The following is a 19,832-nucleotide window of genomic DNA, read 5'->3' as shown; positions in this document are numbered from 1 at the left end:
AAAGTCGACGACATGCAACATGGAACTCGTTCCATTTTTTTCCCTTCCTGACTCTGAGAAGTGAGAAGGTGCGACGCAAACAGCCAAACAGAAAAAACACAGCACCTCGTCCAGCGGCTCTCAGTGGTTGCTGTGGGTTCTCGCAGCAGCCAAGGCGCTAATCATCGCCCCTTGCGACGTCTACACAGGCGGCCAGCCCGCTGAGGTGCGTAAGTACCGTGGCTATACTTCTTGGCTGTCAAGGTACCTCCACCCACTGTAATGCACGCTGGAGCTCCCAAGCCTGAGCCAAGAAGCAGAGGGAACACAGCAGGTGGAGGCAGCAGCCAATCACACAACACAGATAGCCCCCAGACCCCGCCGGTATCGCCGACCGTCCGTGCGCTATCGAGGCAGAGCAGGTGCTCTTGCACGTGATGGACCTTCCCCATGGCGCAGTCGCGGTTTGCCATTGGTTCTTCGCGTCAAATAACCTTATTCGCCGAGAAGGAGCCAATGGCGCCACCAGAGACTGTCGCAGCTGCCGTCATATCGTACGTCCTGCAGCGCGGCACTCTGTTTTCTGCAAGCTGCGATTCCGGGCTCCGTTCGGTTCCAGATCGATTGATGCTCCGTCTGGAGATGCCGTTCTGGCTCGTGGTTCGTCCCGTCGCTGGCCGTGGCGTAGATAACTTTCGGTGTCAAACTCAGTGTTGTGCGACATCTGTCAGCCTGGACGGTGGTCCCTCATTCGTCGTTTGTGTCACCGAAAAAGCAAACGGATTCAACCGCAGCAATGAGAGTGGAAGAGGCACATTCTGAGTCTCCCATCATTTCATGAGGCACGTCTCAATGGCCATGCATGTCTCTCTTCCCCGGGCTGGTCCTCTCCTCCCCGCTCCTACCTTCCCTTCTCCCCGGCTGCCGTCCTTCGCTCTCTCCCTGGGGTAGGTAGATACCGCCGGTACGGCAGAAGCGCCTTCCCGTCCATCAGAGAAAGTACCTATCACGAGAAGGAGGTACCTTCCCTCAAGTCAAGGTCGCGCCTTCCTGACCCACCTCGAGCCGGTCCCCACTTCCTCTGCGGTGTCCCACTCCCGTCCACGCCGCTTCCCTCCGCCAAGAGCTCCGCCAAGGTCATCGTCACCCGAGAACCACCACCAACCGGTCCGTCTCTGTCTTCTGTTTTCTTCTCCAAATTCTTGCACTGGAACCGTCTCCAAAGCCAAGAACCTCACCACCCTTGCGTACTTCTTTGCTCAGAGGTCTTTTGCCAAGTTGAAATCCCTTGTCTACCGTCTTGGTCAACGTCTTGATGCCCAATCATAGCCTTCCAGTCGGCACAATGACCGAATGCCTCTCTACTCACGCCTCTCACGCCTCCAGAGGCTGGATGAAGGGGGGCGTGTTATCATCTTACCCAGCCTTGGCGTCTCCCAGATTTTTTTTCCCAATCCTAGAAACCTTGTGAGCCACAAGTCTGAAGCTTCCGAAGGTTTCTAAACCTTCCCCGTCAGCCAAGTCTACCCATCGCGTCGCTGTCGTGCTATAAAGGTAGCCTTGTTCCCCGTTGCTCTCGACGTCCGGGTCTAGACTTCTCGTCAACACACTTCTCTCCACTGCGAAGAAGCTTCTTGGTTTTCAAAGCCAATCTTTCTTTTGACCTCACCCACCACACGAGGCCAATCTCTATCGCGACATCCATCGTTCGTTTTTTCAAGCGTTCCGACCACACACCTTCCCCGTACATGGAAACCAATTGAACCACCTTTCCCGTCGTCGCCAGCAGAGACTCGACATCATGTCTGGTGACTACCCGAAGCACCCCTTCCTCCTGTCGGTCGACGAGACCGCAAAGGCCCTGGGAGTCGACGTCGACAAGGGATTGTCGTCCCAGCAGGTCCAGGAGGCTCAGCAAAAGTACCCCGAGAATGAGTTCGAAGTCGGCGACTCGGTACCATGGTACACCATTCTCAGCAAGCAGATCTTCAATGCCATGGTGCTGGTCCTCATCTTCGCCATGATTCTGAGTTTCGCAATCAACGACTACATCGAGGGCGGCGTTCTCGCGTTCGTCATTGTCGCCAACGTCACCATCGGATTCTGGCAAGAGTATCGCGCTGAAAAGCGAATGGACGCGCTGCGCTCTCTGTCTGCACCTTCCGCCAATGTTTTGCGCGACGGCAAGACGCAGGTTATCCCCAAGTATGTACACGCATGCGCACGCGCGCAGTTCCCCCACTTTGCCTTCTTGGCTTTCGGCCATCTTGGCTTCATCTTCTTGGCGCACGGCTGACCCGTGATACAGTGCTCAAGTCGTTCCCGGTGACATCATCCTGTTGAAGATGGGTGATACCGTGCCCGCAGATATGCGCATGTTCGAGGCTATGAACCTGTCTTGCGACGAGCAGTCCCTGACTGGTGAAGCCGCTCCCGTCGACAAGACCACCGAAGCCAACATTGTGGTCCCCGGTACCGAGAAGCCCGCCACCGAGGAGGGTGAAGTCGGCATTGGCGACCGTTTCAACATCTGCTATGCCACCACCATTATCCGAAAGGGCCGTGGTCGCGGCATTGTCATCGCTACTGGAATGCAGACCGAGGTCGGCAAGATCGCTGCCTCTACCCAGAAGAAGGTCCGCAAGCCTGGCCGCTCCATGAACTACAAGAAGTACGGCAAGCGTCAGCCTGTTGTCGGTCTTACGAAGCGTGTCTACGATGCTGTTGGCAAGTTCTTGGGTCTTACCGAGGGTACTCCTCTGCAGCGCAAGCTTGCTGCTCTGGCCTACCTGCTCTTCGGCTGTGCCATCATCTTGGCCATGATCGTCTTTGGTGCCCACAAGTTTGACGTTACTGGCGAAGTTATCATCTACGCTGTGTCGCTTGGTATTGCCATTATCCCCGAATCTCTCGTTGCGTAAGTCCTCCTGCCAGCCTTCGAAGAAACGTGTCTAACAATCCGACAGCGTCCTCACCATCACCATGGTTGTTGCCGTCACTGTCATGCGCAAGGCGAATGTCGTTGTCCGAGACTTGTCCGCTCTGGAAGCCCTCGGCGGTGTCACCAACATTTGCTCCGACAAGACCGGTACCCTTACCCAGGGTGCCATGATTGTTCGCAAGGCCTGGCTCCCCATGTCCCACACCTACACTGTCCGCGACTCCCAGAACCCCTCCGACCCTACCAAGGGCAAGGTCACCTACACCGAGTCCAAGGAGGAGGAGAAGATTGACGAAGCACCCAAGCGTGACTACGACCAGGAGCGTTCTGCCGCCGTTCTCAAGTTCGACGTCCCCGAGGAGAAGCTCCAGAACAAGCAGCCCGCCAAGGCACCCGAGCCTGAGGTCGACGCTGAGATGACCCCACCCCTGAAGGCCTTCCTTCTGTCCTCCGCTCTTTGCAACCTGGCCACCGTTCGATATGATGAGGACGAGGCCAAGTGGCAAACTACCGGCGAGCCTACCGAGATTGCGCTTCAGGTCTTTTCCCACCGTTTCAAGCTTGGCAAGAAGTTCCTTGAGGGCAAGGGCTGGCATCAGTTGGCTGAGTTCCCCTTCGACAGTTCCATCAAGCGCATGTCAGTTATCTACGATATTCCCCAGGATGATGAGACTGCCGACATCTGGGGCCACGACAACAGCCTGGTCTTTACCAAGGGCGCCGTTGAGCGTATCCTGGATCTTTGCACCCATCTCGGTTTCGGCGACGCTAAGCAGGAGCTTACTGAGGAGCTCAAGGGACAGGTACTCGAGCAGATGAACAACCTTGCTTCTCAGGGTCAGCGTGTTCTTGCCATTGGCTACCGTGATTGGAACGGCAAGTTCACCACCAACCAGTCTACCGTCCCCACCGAAAAGGAAGAGGAGCTCCGCGGAGAGGTTGAGCAGGGCCTTACTTTGCTCGGTCTCGCCGGTATCTACGACCCTCCTCGCCGCGAGACCAAGCCGTCCATTGCCGAATGCTCCACTGCCGGTATCAAGGTTCACATGCTCACGGGTGACCACCCCGAGACTGCCAAGGCCATTGCGAAGGAAGTCGGTATCATCCCCAAGAACCTCGGCGTCCTGCCCGATAGCATCGCCAAGGCTGTCGTTCAGAAGGCTACCGACTTTGACAAGATGACCGACGCTGAGATTGACGCTCTTGAGGAACTGCCTCTCGTCATCGCTCGTTGCGCCCCCGAGACCAAGACTCGCATGATTGACGCCCTCCGTCGTCGCAATGCCTTCATGGCCATGACTGGTGATGGTGTCAACGATGCCCCCTCCCTTGCTCGTGCTGATGTTGGTATTGCCATGGGTTCTGGTTCCGACGTCGCCAAGTCTGCCTCCAAGATCGTGCTCACTGACGACAAGTTCAACTCTATTGTTGCTGCTATTCGCCAGGGCCGTCGCATGTTCGACAACATCCAGAAGTTCATCCTCCACTTGCTCAGCTCCAACGTTGGTGAAGTCATTCTCCTGGTGTGCGGTCTTGCCTTCCGGGACAGTGACTCTCTCTCCGTTTTTCCCATCTCGCCTCTCGAGATTCTCTGGATCAACATGGTTACTTCGTCTTTCCCTGCCTTCGGTCTCGGTCGTGAGGAAGCTGCCGCCGATGTCATGCGCAAGCCCCCTCAAAACAAGAAGCGCGGAGTTTTCACCAACCAGATTCTTGTGGATATGGTTGTCTACGGCATCATCATGGGCGCGCTGACCATGTGCACCTTTGTCATCATCGTCTGGGGAGCCAACGACGGCAACCTTGGTTCTGCTTGCAACAAGGAGTTCAGCGAGGCGTGTCGTCCTGTCTTCCGTGCCCGTGCTGCCGTCTTTGCCGAGCTTACTTGGATCATTCTGATCTCCGCCTGGGAGTTCAAGAACCTGCGCCGCTCCATGTTCCGCCTGAACCCTGAGGACCCGAGCAAGTTCCCCCTCTTCAAGGACCTCTACGCCAACAAGTTCCTCTTCTGGGCTGTTGTCCTCGGCGCTCTCTCTGTCTTCCCCGTTGTTTACATCCCCCAGCTCAACACCAAGTTGTTCAAGCACGTTGGCATCACCTGGGAGTGGGGCATCTCCGTCGGCTTCACCATCCTCTACGTCGTCGGTGTCGAGGCCTGGAAGTTCGTCAAGCGTACCTTCCACTTGCTCGAGGACCATAAGGTTGTCCGCGGCGCCTTCAGCCAGGGTGGTGAGGACGAGGGCCGCGACTTCAAGAAGACCATGACCATGTCCAGCTTCAAGAGTTGGGCCTCCTTCGGTCGCAAGGACACCGGCGAGTCCACCGGTCGCCGCAGCCGCTCCCAGATGCGCACCAACACTAACTTGTCTGGCGACACCCGCACCGGCGAGGGCTCCCCCAACACCAGCGCGGACGACAAGGTCTGAATTGTTTGAATTTTGAGATACCGAAACTGCATTTGTCGAGTTTGTGTCAAAGTTTTGTTGACATGTTTGTGCGAACAAGAGTACATGATACCACTATCACGAAGATGATACGTTGCATGAGAAGAAGCTAGAAGCTAGAGTCATGATTCAACGGCTGATACTCAGAGGTGAAGGAGGATATGTCGAGTCGAGAGATGAGGGGCAGTTGAGCGGGCCTTGAAGGGGCCTCGCATCATGACGTGAAGATTTGCATCGAGGTGGAGGAGGGAATTGGTTGCCTTGTCGTTTTAATAGGATGTACCTAATAATCAAATTCTACCCATATAAAGTACTTGCCGTTGCCTGTTCGATGTTCGTCTGTGACAACAGTATGCCTCGTGTTCCTATTATGGTTGTCCCTCATATCTGAGGCTGGACAAAACCTCTTACAAGAGGCTGGATTCCACAATGCCTGCTACGCAAATCAGCGCGGGCTCAACATCGGGTATCGCACCCGACTTGATATCTTCATAAAACATATAAACCACTGGATAATGTTTCTTCTTCAAACTTCTCTCGGAGAACCGCAATCATAGCCACGAAGGATGTTGTTGGTTGCTCAACCGGTAGTTTTAGACTTCCTCACCCAACCTGATCTGTACAAAGGTTGGGGGATGCGGAAAGTCATCATCTTGATCTATTCATCGCTGTTTTCGGTGTATTATTTCTCCATTTTGGGACGGAAGAAATGACTGAAAAGGCCACATGCGGGTGCGGCGGCTCTAGTCATGGGCGAGGCGGCTCCATGAGAGAGTCGACAGCATAGTCAAATTGTCCTGTTCGGAAGACAATCTGTATCAAACGGTTATTTAAAGCACTCTAATTTCTCGTTGGTAGGCGTGAAATTCCGTTGAGTCTTGCATTTATACTGCTGGCGGAGTTCCGACGTGAAGGCTCTCATCAAGCTGGTAGTAGTTGCCTTGCGAGTCTGCCTGCTTCCAGCACTGCCTCTTCAGCCACTACTGCAACACACACTCCAACATCTGAGTGGACGAAGTATCACAACCTAGCTAGCGATTGGTCGGATGCCTCAGAACCCTGCACCGTTTGTTATTTTCCTGCTATGATCCAACAACAAGTGATCACCTGACACCGGCAGCCCAAATCTTTTCAGCTGCTTATCCTCGTCGTCTCCTCTCCCACCTCGCTGCAGCTGGGCCTTCTTCGCGGTCAGCGCCCCCGTCCAACATCGCAAGCTGCACCCCGCGTTCTGCACAATGGACCCATTATCGGCATTCGGTCTAGCTGTGAATATTTTGTCGGTCGTCGACATCTCCAAGTCTTTCCTTGAGACTCTGGGGCAAGTCAAGGATGCGGGCTCGTCGGCCGCTACGAGGGACATTGTCAGCATCAGCCGCAGCCTTCAAGCATCGAACGCGAAGATCGCATCTCAATCATGGGCTGAAAACGACGATGAGGTGATCAACTCTCAACAATGCTTTCTTGCAGTAAAACTGAGAATCGTGGCAGGCTTTCAAAAACCTTGTGGAAGAGTGCCAGAAGCTTTCAAAGGAGTTGGTGCGTCTCGCAGAGGAACTTTCGGTCAGGAGTTCGAGTAAGCTCGTGGCAAAGCTCAAAGTCGCAGCGCTTACGGTGTGGAGCCATAGTAGGATCGAAGAGAAGAAGGCGAGGCTGGAGACGATTCGCGGACAAATTATGTTCGATATCGTAGTTCCCACGGCCAGAAGGGTCCACGAGATCCCCGACATGGCAGCGATTGATACACAGACCCGTTCCCTCCTCGAGGAAATCAAGGCAGGTCATAACGCAAATAGCGCCATGGAAAAGCGTCTACGTATCTTTCACGAAGAGTATGCTGCCGTTCAGGATGAGCGACACACTGAGCTTGTCTCTCTTCTTCGGGATATGCCAGACGTGAGGCCGCAACCTCCCACGTCCACGAAGAGAGACGAAAATCCGAAGTCTAAGGGATTGGTTTTGGATAGTTTGCTCGACTCTCTCTATTTCCCCCAAGAAAGCGACCGATTCCATAACATCAACCCGGCTCACAAAGGCACCTTCGAATGGATTTACCGGCAGCCGCCCACAGGAGCAAACAAAGCGACATGGACAAACTTCCGAGAATGGATGCAACACGGCAGCGGAATATACTGGATTTCAGGAAAGGCTGGGTCGGGTAAATCGACACTCATGAAGTTGTTGCGTACCGATGCGAGGACTCGCAGCTCTCTACGTGACTGGGGCGCCAGTAGCCGTCTTTTGGTATTGTCATTCTACTTCTGGAATCCAGGGACGCCATTGCAAAAGTCGCTAGAAGGCTTGCTCAGATCTGTTGTTTTTCAAGCTCTTGAGGAATGCCCTGAGCTTGTCGAGAAGATATTTGACGCCGGTTTACTGCGACGCATTGACAAGCACCATTCCCCAACCATACCAGAACTCAAACAGGCGTTCTCTTGCTTGACAGCGCCAGGGCTTACGGACTCTTCCGGGGCTCCTATAAGAATTGGTCTCCTCATCGATGGACTCGATGAGTTTGACGCTGGTACGACAAGTTTCACGGAGCTCGCGGCATTGTTCACAGCCGCTGCTCAATCACCCTCTTTCAAAGCTGTTCTGTCCAGCCGACCAGAAAACGCATTCGAGGAGGCTTTCATCAACTGCTCAAAATTGAGGCTTCACTACTTAACTCATAGTGATGTTGTTAAGTATGTTAACGAAAACCTAAGGAATCATCCTAGGATGCTTCAACTTATATCACGGGCCCCAGAAGAGTCAGCCAATCTTGTTGAAGAGATCGTGGAGGCCGCTCAAGGGGTCTTTCTCTGGGTCAAAGTGGTTGTGAGATCTCTGCTCGAAGGTTTCCAAAATCATGACGAGATAGGTGCGTTGACCGAAAGGCTGCGCGAGCTACCAACCGACCTCGAGGATCTATTCCGCGTCATGCTCGATAGAGTTCCCCAAAGATACAAATCGACCATGTCCAAAACATTTCAGCTCATACGGGGCATTTCTGAGCTCCAATCCAAGGATCAGCCTTGTATGGATGGCACGGATAAATGGCCATTGACGGCATTGACCTTGAAGTTTGCTCTTGTCGAGCCAAAAGCAGTACTCCAAGCCCAGATTGGTGAATTTACTATAAAAAGGGCATTTGAAGAAATTCGTTCAATTGAGGCACAGATCAGGATATGCTGCTCTGGTTTGATCGAGCTTAGGGCCTCGACTGAGCAGGCTCACCCCGATCCACCTATGGAGCCGGCACCAGAATCCAAGAATAAGTTCAGGTCCGCTGCCATGGACAACTGGAACGACTGGTATGATCCGGAGGTGCAATTTATACACCGGTCCGTGAAAGAGTACTTGTCGAAAGAAGATGTGTGGGATGAAATTCTTGACCTCGAGAAGTTCAACGTTGAAGCCGCAATCTTCCAAAGTCTGGTCATGCAGGCTAAATGTGGCTCATACGGAAGCCGCAAATCATCATCCTCGAAAGGCGTGCCCTGGGACATTGTGGCAACTGCCCTGGAAATCGCTCGCACTCTGGAGATTGAGTGTGGGACAGACCAGCTAGACATGATGAATGCTTTGGAGACGGCACTGACGACAAGATGCGGACTGAGTTGGTGGGATACTTTCGACGATTTCCCAACTGAAGGCGCTGCGTGCCACGACAGCTTCTTCGCATTCGCTGTCCGTTACGGTTTGCGGCTCTACGTCCGAGCCAGACTTCGGAATGGAGGCTGTCAATCTCTTCACAAACAGGGTCGACCGCTTCTCAATTATGCTTGCGCGCCAACAGCAGCTCCTGTCTGGTTAAGGGGCCTAGATGTGCAGATCGTTGCGGATTTATTGCGACATGGAGCAAATCCGAATAAGCAGTTCAACGGATGCAGTCCCTGGCAACATGCCTGGTATACGGCACGGTACGGGTTATCTGCAAGAGATGAATTGCTCCCAATCCTCGAGACTTTGCTAGCACACGATGCAGATCCAAACGCATATATCGAATACTTTGAGCCTTTCCCGGAAAGGCCTCTCTTGTTACAGATGTGTCGATTTTCGGTTCTTCTAGTAGCTTTAAGGCTGCGTGCCAAAATCTGGGAGAGTAGAAATAGCAGCATTGCTACCAACGAAGCGATTATAAATAGAATTATCAAAGGGTTGAAAAAGAAGGGCGCGAGGGTTCGGAAGTGGAGAAAGGTAGGCGACACCTTCATCCGTGAGAGCCCCGGCTCCTGGGAAATTCGGGGTCGAGTACCAACACGAGCCCAGTGTGGTCTGATGTGATATGTACCTTCCAGAATCATATCCCCAATATTCGTCTTGAAATACCCAAATACAAATCAGTGGCTTTCACCGAAATTACAAACTGATCAGAACTACTTGAGATATGGAATGACTTGAACCCTTGCCCTTCTTCTGTGCAGTGCCCAAGCTCGACCCCAAGATCCACGATGATTCGACGACTGAAATTTGCCGGGCACAAAGTTCGGCATTTGAATCTGTATTGACAAGTGTTGGAAGTCAATTCTTCTACTCGGCGGTGGCTAGGTAAAGCTGCAGCTTGGGGTCACGCAGCCCTGGATGTGACGAAGATGAGAGATGACCCTATTTCCAGAGCGTTGTTGTGTATTGAGATATTTAATGGAGAAAAGGAAGAAGGAAAACCTCATTCTTTGAGTGTAGTAATGCCATCCCATAGTATCGCCTAGTTGGTCTGATCATGTGTCAGTAATATGACTCGTCAACGGGCGCGACGAGAGGAATCACCCGAACACGTGTGTATACTGTTGCGAGTATTTCGGAAATCAAAGTACGGACTATGCGGATTTCAGCGCACATTCAAAATAACCCGGAGCACTCATGCATGTATTTGGTTAGTCGTTGGCCAATTCGCGTTTCAGTTGGGAACTGCTTACGACTACAAAAGGTTACCGTAGTTGAGGAAGCCTAGCAGACGTTCGGTTCCCTGACTCAAGTTCAACCCTCGTCCAAACCACTTTTGGCGTTGCCCAAGCTTGTCACATAAGTCATGATCATCTGTAGGTCCAATTGTGCCCGCCGGATATATTGTACAGTCTAAATCGCACTTAACCGTAAGTCATTCGTTCGGAGAGATAAGACTGGCCCACAATGACTATCTTGCGCATGGTGAAGCGTAGACACTACTGAAAGCATCTTGCGATTTAACTCAATCGAGGTACCGGCATCCTCCTTCCAAAAGCACTCCGCAAGGGAAAACCTCTCCGTATGTTAACTCCCGATGGTAACTTCCGACGCAATGAGATCTAGCAACGATGGACAAGGTGTGCCGTGACTGCTCTCATTGAACTTGACAGAAAAGCATATAAGAGGAGCGAACTCCTCGCCAAGAAACGGAAACGAGCGATCAGGCTGCACAGCTCTGGCAATTCTCTGAGAAACAAGATTTCCAACAAAAACCCGTTTCTAAAGAAGAACAATGTACTCTCAAAATCTCCTCTTCTTCCTACTCGCTGTTCCCTTCACAGCTGCAGTGCCTGTCGCCGAGCAGAAGCACAATGGGAAGCCCATCCAGTACGTCGTCTCTCTTCTCTCTTATTTTATTCTACCCGTCGCGTTTGAACGGGCATGCTTGATCCTCCGTCGCTCTTTATTGATCAAGTTGATTTGTAGCTAACATCGTGCCAGCGTGAAAGTTCCCGGCATGGGGACGGGTACCTATTATCCGGGAGATCACGGCCATGACGGAAATGTGGCGGTGTATAATCTTGCCCACTATGGCAATGTAAACGGCCCCAAGAAAGGAGGTAAACCGTGAATAAGACAAACAATCTCCAGATGGAGGGCTACAGTCTATGGGCTAAACATGAAGTTGCCAATCAAGTACAGAGAAGATACAGACAAAAGAGAAAACTTCCATCAAACTGCCTTTTGCTTGAATCTTTCAAATATCTAAATGCCAACTTCGCCCATCAGCATTTGTCGGCGTTCACTGATCGACTTGCATTTGCTGGCCTTGAGAGGTCATTGGGGTGCTTTAACACGCGCGACGTCCTACAATTCGGAACCGTTAGAGAGAAATGCATCCAAGGTGATCGAAGGGTCCATGGGCAGAAAATATCTCCCAAACCTAAGGTAATTTATGTATTCTAGACGATTTCAACGCCAAACTTCGACTGGGTTGTGTTTGTCACAGCTGTATATGCTTCTGGGTTCAAGACGTAGGGCATCACCTGCGGTAAGACAAAGGATGCAATTAAGATACACCTATCATCGATCCATGGATAGCATTTGTCTTATCAAGCCCCGTCAAGTAGCTGACATCCATGGATCTCGGTCCTCGAATAGCAAAACGAAAAGTGGACCGGACTCCAATTGACTTTGGCTGAGTAATCGTCACCCACGCAATATTATGTTGCGAAATATCACGCTTGAGGTAGCAAAAAGGCAAAAGAAACAGATTACAATAGTTTGTGAACTGAGATGGACGGGCAGGTGATCGAAACCTGGACCTTCCGCAGACATCGCTAAGGATATGCAAAGCGGACGCTCTACCACTGAGCTACACGCCCATTTCTAAGGTGATGGCTTCGATGGAGCATCGGAACCGGTTGGGAAATCCGCGCCCAATTGGAGATCAAGGTGCTGGCTTTGCGGGCTGCAGGCGAATCTGAATTCGGCTGGGGAAATGGCTCTGTGGATTCCGCGGGTGGACTCGCGACGCAGTGGAATGGAACCCCTCACTTTGTGCTCCCCCACTTGGTGCAAGCGCAGAGAATGGGAGCGGAAAGCAGTGAGGAGTTGCGGCATTTGCAAGATGCCCTAGGCTTAGTGGTACTTAGTGTGTGAGTTCTGCGTTCTGCTCAACAAATCACACCGAGCGGGGCTCAGCCCCGTCACTCCCCTTGGTGTAGTTGGTTTATCACGTTCGACTGTAATGGTTTCATTGTCATCGAAAGGTCTCTAGTTCGATTCTGGAAGGGGAGAACCAATTCTTTTGCAATTTTTGCTGACTTGGTTCTCAACTTCCTCTGCTGTTGGTCTTCGATGATCATTCAATACTTTTGTCGTCTAGCACATGCGACCGGGACGGTCCGATTGACTTCGCTGTGGTCTCAAACTCAATTGCCCCTCATTCTCGCTGGCGACGTGACAGTGGCATCTATCATATCTCGGCTCTCATTCCTGGCGTTCTGGGCGAAGTATTGTACTCAGACATCTCTGCCACTTTCATTCCAATCTCTCTGCCCCATCCCGCCATCAACATCGACCCCCTCTTTTCTGGCATCCTTTACAGCTTGCCTTGCCTCTTGCTGCTCTTGCTTCTTCCTGCTCATCATTAGCGACATCCTGGGATCCTGTAGTCATCAAGTAAACTCACTTCTCGAGACCACTTGCGTAATCGTCAAACTGCACGTCCTGCCCGGGGACCTTCTGCGCCCCGCTCTTCCGATCGACAGCATCCGCAACCTTGCCTTCCGCCAGAGTCTCCATCTGCTCTGCCTCGACATTCGGGTTCTCTGGGCCTCGGCTGGCGCCTGTGCTGCTGTATGCCGTGTTGCGCTTCTCCGTAGCATCGACGGGGCCGGAGGAATGCACACCCTGTCCTAGGGAGCTGGGCACTGCATCGTCGGCGGACCGCGACTGCGACTGCGGGAATGGAGTGCGACCGAGGACTGCGTCGCGTGCGCTCGATTCGCTTTGCTGTGCAGCTGCATTCTCGGCAGGGTTGCGGGATGTTGGGTTCGAGGATGTGGTGTAGGCCTCGGCCTTGGGCGGTTGAGATGGTGCTGAGGATGACATCGTAATGGGCTGTCAGTGCTAATGTATTACTAGGTTCGCAATGATTGAGTTCTTGGCTTAAGATATGAGAGTCTTGAGACGATGACCAAAGCAGATATCTTCAGAATGAATCGCTGAAGACATGACGCTGGTGCAGCATAACTTGCGAAAGCTGCGCTCATATCAGTGACAGATCGATGACGTCGGCGGGCGGGCGATTTCAGATCGGCGCTTGTTCGCATGGGCAGATCTGAATGACAGCGGCCACATCCCCAAGGCCGGGCCCATCATCGTCATCGCGGGCCACAATCAATTGTTCTTCTTTATCAGCAGCAATTGTCATGAAATCTCAGCAAGGTGAGTAGATACAGAGCCCAGGGGCTAGCCACACTCCAGCCACAATGTTCTTGAGCCACGACGCCCAAGACTCCCAAGTTGCTCTCGACCCCGCGCACATGGCAAGCAATGCACATTCCAATCTTCAACGAGTCGCGTTACTCAGAATTGAGACGAAATATCTCCGCAGCCCGGGCAAATCCCTCTGAAAGTATTGGTCAGCCGTCGCGGGGTCGCTCGCGGCTCGCGATCAGTTCCAAAATTGCGCCACCGGCGGCACCCATGATCCCTGGTTCTTGCAATCAACTCGCATCTGATTGCTCGGTATCCCAATATGTCTTTCGAAACAATTGCCTTGCCATTGGTTCCCCGCATCGTGATACTTTGGCCAAGACCAACGATGCGGCGAGGTGGAGGGTCGCGGGCCGGCCTGACGGCCCCGACTCGGCGTGGACATGTGCCGCCGACTTCCGCTGGGCTCGTTTCCGCCCATTCAATACGTTCGATGATAGATGCTGAAGGCAGCTATTGGTGCCAGGGTCTGATGTCCAGCCATGACAAAATCTAAGTTGCATATCGCACGATATCGCGTAAACTCGTCCCAAGTCTGAGCAATGCCGCTGCGGTTATGGTGTGGGAGCGACTGCTGTTGTTTATAAGGAATGAAAAGCGCCAGTTCTTCTGCGCGAGGCGGTCGCAACCTTAATATTGATACAGCAAATTTCAGCTCTCACATTATTGACAATGGCGCCGGCAGCTACAGCGACAGCTCAGAAGCCCGAAGAGGCCCCCTCGAAGACTATTCCCATCAAGGAGTCTTTGGCTGTTCAGAATCCTCAACTCCAAGAGGAGGAGCTTCCAAAGGTTCTCACCGGTCACAAAGAGCCCTTGAAGCCGAGTGGCGCATTGGATAAGTACGAGCACTTCGACAGCACCCCAATCATCGGTCGCGAATTCCCCAGTCTCGACATCAAGGAGCTCCTCAGAGCGCCCAACTCCGATGACCTCATTCGCGATCTCGCCATCACCAGTAGGTACTCCTTCCATCCACAAGCCCTCATACTAATCGTTACAGTTTCACAACGTGGTGTTGTGTTCTTCCGAAAGCAGGACAACATCGACAACGACCTCCAGAAGGAACTTGTCCAGCGACTCGGCGAGCTTTCGGGAAAGCCGGCTACATCCAAGCTCCACATCCATCCCGTTAACAATGCTGCTCGAGGAAACGACAAGGACGACGAGATCAGCGTCATTTCGTCCGCGAACGCGAAGAAGCTGTCCCTGTACAAGTACCTGAACTACAACAAGAAACAGACCCAGAGGACGCAATGGCACTCCGATATCACCTTTGAACCTGTTCCCAGCGACTATGCGCTGTTGAGGCTTACCCAACTTCCAAAGACTGGAGGAGGTATGTTGTATCCCACTTTCGTTCACCGATTGCGGTCGTTACTAACAGATCCATAGACACCCTCTGGGCATCAGGCTATGAGGTGTACGACCGCATCTCTAAGCCCCTCCAGAAGTTCCTCGAAACCTTGACGGCAACATACGCACAGCCGGGATTCAAACAAGCCGCTGACAACAACGGATTCAAGCTCTTCTCTTCCGAGCGCGGTGCCCCCGAGAACGTCGGCGAGATCCTCGAGGCCATACACCCAGTGATCCGCACAAACCCCGTGACCGGATGGAAGAGCGTCTTCGCCTTTGGTCATCACGTTGAGAAGATCAATGGTCTGTCAGAGGATGAATCAAAACACTTCCTGGACTGGTTCGTGCAGCTCGTGTTGGAGAACCACGACCTCCAAGTTAGGCACCGCTGGCAGAATGTCAACGACGTAGCAATCTGGGATAATCGCTCGGTGTACCACGCTGCTACGCCCGACTACCTTGAAGGAGATTATGGAGAGAGGTCTGGCTCAAGGAGTGTTAGCCTTGGAGAAAGGCCATACCTTGATCCGCAAAGTTTGAGCAGGCGAGAGGCTCTGCGTGCTCAGGCTCTTGCCCAGGAGACTGGAGCCTGAAGCCTTCACGTAGGGTAGTACAATTATCATCAACTACGATACTAGTAATTGGATACTTAGATGAATACATTTGTATTACAGAAGTGTAGTAAGCACGTGCTAGTGATGATGTTGTGGACAGCATCAGTCATGCTCAACAGTTGAAGTCCAAGCACAAGGACTAGTACCCCTTCGTGATGCTGTGATCCAATTACCCTCACTCTAGTCCCTACTCCTCTTCGGGTTTCTTGTCTATGAGCGGCCGTAACATCTTGACAAACCCTACCCATATTGCCAATGAGAAAAGCGGAAAGATACCCAGGATGTACAGCGCAAAGCTGTAACCCCTTTCCTGCGCTATCCAGCCTCCCAACGAATGCGAGATAGATGCACCTGTCTGGCGTGTGATACCGCCGACGACGCCAAAAGCTAAGTTAACTCGCCCTGTCCCAGCCATCATAACGGCCAGTAGTCCCGGTATCGCGACGCCCTGGATACCTGCACCAACGCCGTCGAGAATCTGGACGGGCCAGACGCCCCAGCTCTTGATCACCCGGCCGGCGACGGCGGCACGAATAGGCAAGACAGCGTACGATATTAAAATGGCAAACCAGTAACCGGAGCGGCCAGCGAGCCACGCCGTCAGGAATGACATGATGATCATGGTACCCTGTGCAATGATAACGGTCAATCCAGTGGTTCCGGCGGGGTCGCCCTGGCCTGTGGCTACGAGAGCCTGGCCGTATAGGAAGAGAATCGCAGCGTTGCCGAGGTGGAAGAGGAATATCGTGATGGCAACGACGCCCAAAGGCTTGTTTTTGAGAAGGATACTGGCTCCCCTGAACCCGCTTCTGGAAGGCTTCGATGGGTCCCTGTTCTTAAACCTTTGGGTGAACTTGCTCGTAAACTTTTCCTTCTTGCCTTTCGGACTGGTCACCGGACTTTCAACTGGAGGGCTGATGTCCCTGGCTGTTTCTCCATCTACCTCTGCTCTTCCCCTCTCTTGCATGTCTTCTCGATTACCGGTATCATCGGGGGAAGGTCCCCCTCCCCTTGCAGCTCTGTGGTCAATCGCTCGCTCTGGCAGTAGAAACACGACGCCGATGGTCGCTGCGCAAAATGCCATGACGAGATAAAAGACTGCCGTCAACCCGAAATGTGATCCAAGAAGCCCAGCCAGACCGGCGCTGACCATATTCCCGGCATGGTTAGCCGCCTGATTTCGCCCGTTCAGAGTGCGGAAGCTATGTTTGCTCTTGTCATCAGAGCAGATGCCCAGGGTGAGAGCGACAAGCAGAGGAACCATGCTCGTGCCGGCGACGGCGGACACGATCTGCGTGAGGAACACGAGAGCAGGATGTGTAGACAGGAGGTTGAGTCCTTGGGATACACCAACAAGGAGGGCGCAGACGGCTACCATCATGCGCTTGTATCTAGGGAGTTCAAGTATCAGTCACCTTGCCACTGTCTAGTTCGATCCCCATGGCATTGCAGTGCATCAGCTAACTCACTTTGTTGCGTCTATCAACGCACCAATGGGTCCCGTTGCCAGAATGGTAGCCACGCCGCTAACAGTCTGAACTGACCCGCGCAACCCGGGAGCCCACCCGTGTTCTTGGAGATAAACTCCGAGGAAGGGACCAAGACCGTCTGAAACGTCACCCATGAAGAACGCCATCACGAAAAGAGCCCATCGGGCCCATCTCTTCAGCTTCGCATCAGCCTCACTTGCCGGATCTGCATCTCCTGGTGTATCTGCATCGTCAACAGGAACGTCCACGATGGTAGGCGGCGCTGACGCGGACGAGGTAACCGGGCTGTCCTTCTTGCTGTCGACCTCCGGGCTTGGCTCAGCTGGATGCAGGGACTCCAGGCTGATGGCGTTGCGCGGATAGATCTCGTTGTCCTTGGCGTCCATTGTCTTGTGCAGCGTAGGATGGAGGAATACACTTCCATGGCCGTGGGATGCTGGACGGGCCGTTCGTTATAAGAGGCACGGCCCCTCGACCATCACAACGACGGGAGCAAGACTGACATTGACAGGCCGTTCCTACGTCACTATCCCTACATGCCGACTTGAAACGGTGCCAAATATAGCCACTTGTATGAACTCTTTTTTTCCGAACTCACCTGGGGCTGTCTTCGTTTTGGCATACTTCGTGTGTCGGTGCAGATAAGGTTGGTGTGTACGTCCGTTTTGAAACGTGCATACACACAAAACAACCCGTTCGTGGCCCAAGTGCCGCCGATTTACCCGCCTTGAGTTCTCTAAACTTGGGACGAGCGGGGGCCATCGCCATCAGCGGGAAATTTTGAATGAGCGAAGCCATCGGTATTTATTTGTGGGTGTTGTTTCTTCGACCAACTACGTCTACGCTCACATTGAAGGTGTCCTATTTGGAAGACCGCTGGCATAAATGACCACTTCATCTTATGATCCCAATATTTCCTCCGCCACTTGGTAACACCCTCATTAAGGAAAAGGGTGCACTCGAGTTGTGATTGCATCATAAAATCACTTGGATTTGCTATTATTTATCGCCACTGCGCTGCGTCCTCGTTCTCGTTCTTTGAGTGATGTCTGCGCCTCTTCTGGCCAGAAGCTGCCACGAAACCCTAAAGCTTGGCGATTTTGTCCTTGTACAAAAGATGTGTCGTTGCAATTTCTCCTTTTCCTTGGTTCTGGACATAGCCGCTTGGTTAGTTGAGCATGCTTCTTGGTGTTTGAGTGCTTCAGTTCTGGTGCAAGAGATCCGTGGCGGTTATCAGGCTACGTCCCGGGCTGGGGACAAGGCATATTTGGATTGATTGACCACGCCTCCAAGCCAAGCTATATAAGATGCTGCTCACCGCAGAGGCCCCAAGGCTTGTTCAGATTTAAGCTATGGAGTTCAAGGCCACGAACACGCTATTTCAGGGGAGCTCCCTGTCCAATTTCACGTTAGGTGGGCAACCAAGATCCTCTTATGGGTATCTTTTCGGGATATTACTTCAAGATCGACAAACTCAAGCTAAGCCGAGTAACTCTCCCATTGAAGCAATAAAACTTCAGCTCGTAAAGGTTCGTCACAATTCAGAACCCGTCCAACTGTGCTGCTTCATCGTATTCCGTTATCTCCGATGCCTTTCTGCGCCACTCTCGGCGGTTACAGATCTGAGTGTGTGAACTGATTCTACTCTTGCAGCATGCTCCATCCGCCAGTGACATATGGGTCGGTGATGTTGGGGTAGAGAATGGCGATGGTTGACATATTGAGCCAGCCGGGGAGGTCTGGTTTATCAGCACACGGTGCGTGGTACACATGAGATGTTCACGTCTGAATGACCATCGGGCTGGACACGCGATCGGTCATCACAAGCGACGTGTGAAATGGAACCATAGGATTGAATCGCCAAGCCTAAGGTAGCGTATGCTCTAGAAAGGTACGGCGAAAGGGTGCGATACTCAGAACATTCCTGCCAGCCACTTTTGGTATACTTGGACCTTCTATTCGATGTAATACAGGAGACTAACTTTTGTAGTTCCGAATTCCTTCCCAACCATACTCGCATACGCTTCTTCGCCTCAGCACTCTTTTCAGAGTGACATTTTGCCTTTTAGGCCACGTGAGTTCGCCGGCCAATTCACGGACAGGCTATCAGCGCCATTAGTGGCGTGCCCGGGGCAGATCTAACGCTGCGGGCCGTCCACAACGGTGCTGCGGGTCTATCTCAATCAAAGTGGTGTTTACGGCACTGGCGATAACTGGGGCTGATCATTGCGCGGAAGCATCTACTTGCCGCATGAGATATACTCTCGTAAAGATCAGGATGGCATTGTCTGGAGTTGTAGTGATTGAGAAACTCAAGAGAGAGGTTTTTTTATTTCACGAAGATGGCTTCGATTGACGTTGTGCGTACTTTGCTTCTTTCGCGCTTGACGTTCCACTCCTGCGTGTAAGAGCTGCCGTGGCTGCTGCTCGGCTCATGACATTGTCACCTTGACGGCTGCTAGTAGCTAGAGCACAGAGGTGCAGTGAAAAGTTAACAAACTGAGTTTTTCCGAAGTGTTCCCTGAGGTCAGTCTCTGTGTCTAATCCATTTCTCCCCCTCCCGAAGAGCAAGCGATCTGTTCACAAGGACACGATTCCGACAAAGTACGTTCTTTTAGTTGTCCTGGCCTTCAACAGCGCTGTCGTAGTCATGACAGAAAGATCATTTCCTCAATTCTCGAAGCTTCCGATAGAGATCAAACTCTTGGTCTGGGAACAGTTCTACCTCGAACCTCGTCATTTCATGATCAAAGAGTATCAGTGGAACGACGGCGACAGAAGAGGGCTGCCTAGCAAGACGGATACCCGTTGGTCAACTGGGACCTTCAACACGTTGACATGGTGTTTCCAC

The 19,832-nt window shown here is 52.5% G+C and overlaps 6 protein-coding genes across 6 annotated transcripts; 4 read left to right on the top strand and 2 right to left on the bottom strand.

The window, feature by feature from the left end:
- Nucleotides 1–1,780: 1,780 nt before the first annotated feature.
- On the top strand, nucleotides 1,781–5,346 carry cta3-1 (Calcium-transporting ATPase 3; the record flags this gene model as incomplete). The annotated part of the gene is made up of 3 exons (XM_032031736.1): nucleotides 1,781–2,184; nucleotides 2,288–2,896; nucleotides 2,946–5,346. The coding sequence occupies 3 exons, from the start codon at nucleotides 1,781–1,783 to the stop codon at nucleotides 5,344–5,346; spliced, it is 3,414 nt and encodes a 1,137-aa protein (XP_031888621.1).
- A 1,256-nt stretch (nucleotides 5,347–6,602) lies between these two features.
- CGGC5_v002846 (uncharacterized protein) lies at nucleotides 6,603–9,163 on the top strand (the record flags this gene model as incomplete). The annotated part of the gene is made up of 5 exons (XM_066151042.1): nucleotides 6,603–6,803; nucleotides 6,856–6,903; nucleotides 6,933–6,940; nucleotides 6,993–8,965; nucleotides 9,021–9,163. 5 exons carry the CDS (start codon nucleotides 6,603–6,605, stop codon nucleotides 9,161–9,163), a joined length of 2,373 nt encoding a protein of 790 aa, XP_066009436.1.
- Nucleotides 9,164–10,807: 1,644 nt separating this feature from the next.
- On the top strand, nucleotides 10,808–11,146 carry CGGC5_v002845 (uncharacterized protein; the record flags this gene model as incomplete). Its single annotated transcript, XM_032031733.1, has 2 exons — nucleotides 10,808–10,902; nucleotides 11,017–11,146. The coding sequence occupies 2 exons, from the start codon at nucleotides 10,808–10,810 to the stop codon at nucleotides 11,144–11,146; spliced, it is 225 nt and encodes a 74-aa protein (XP_031888845.1).
- Nucleotides 11,147–12,539: 1,393 nt separating this feature from the next.
- On the bottom strand, nucleotides 12,540–13,131 carry CGGC5_v002844 (uncharacterized protein; the record flags this gene model as incomplete). The annotated part of the gene is made up of 2 exons (XM_032031732.1): nucleotides 12,540–12,657; nucleotides 12,710–13,131. 2 exons carry the CDS (start codon nucleotides 13,129–13,131, stop codon nucleotides 12,540–12,542), a joined length of 540 nt encoding a protein of 179 aa, XP_031888846.1.
- Nucleotides 13,132–14,190: 1,059 nt separating this feature from the next.
- tauD (Alpha-ketoglutarate-dependent taurine dioxygenase) lies at nucleotides 14,191–15,470 on the top strand (the record flags this gene model as incomplete). Its single annotated transcript, XM_032031731.1, has 3 exons — nucleotides 14,191–14,476; nucleotides 14,522–14,857; nucleotides 14,914–15,470. The coding sequence occupies 3 exons, from the start codon at nucleotides 14,191–14,193 to the stop codon at nucleotides 15,468–15,470; spliced, it is 1,179 nt and encodes a 392-aa protein (XP_031888849.1).
- A 208-nt stretch (nucleotides 15,471–15,678) lies between these two features.
- Nucleotides 15,679–17,367, bottom strand: CGGC5_v002842 (putative MFS-type transporter; the record flags this gene model as incomplete). Its single annotated transcript, XM_032031730.1, has 2 exons — nucleotides 15,679–16,882; nucleotides 16,961–17,367. The coding sequence occupies 2 exons, from the start codon at nucleotides 17,365–17,367 to the stop codon at nucleotides 15,679–15,681; spliced, it is 1,611 nt and encodes a 536-aa protein (XP_031888850.1).
- Between the last annotated feature and the right edge of the window lie 2,465 nt (nucleotides 17,368–19,832).

Source organism: Colletotrichum fructicola (genome assembly GCF_000319635.2).
Source record: "Colletotrichum fructicola Nara gc5 chromosome Unknown KSG_Nara_v1_contig02, whole genome shotgun sequence".
NCBI lineage: Eukaryota > Fungi > Ascomycota > Sordariomycetes > Glomerellales > Glomerellaceae > Colletotrichum > Colletotrichum fructicola.
Note: the sequence above shows the minus strand (reverse complement) of the source record. Positions and strands in the feature narration are given on the sequence as shown.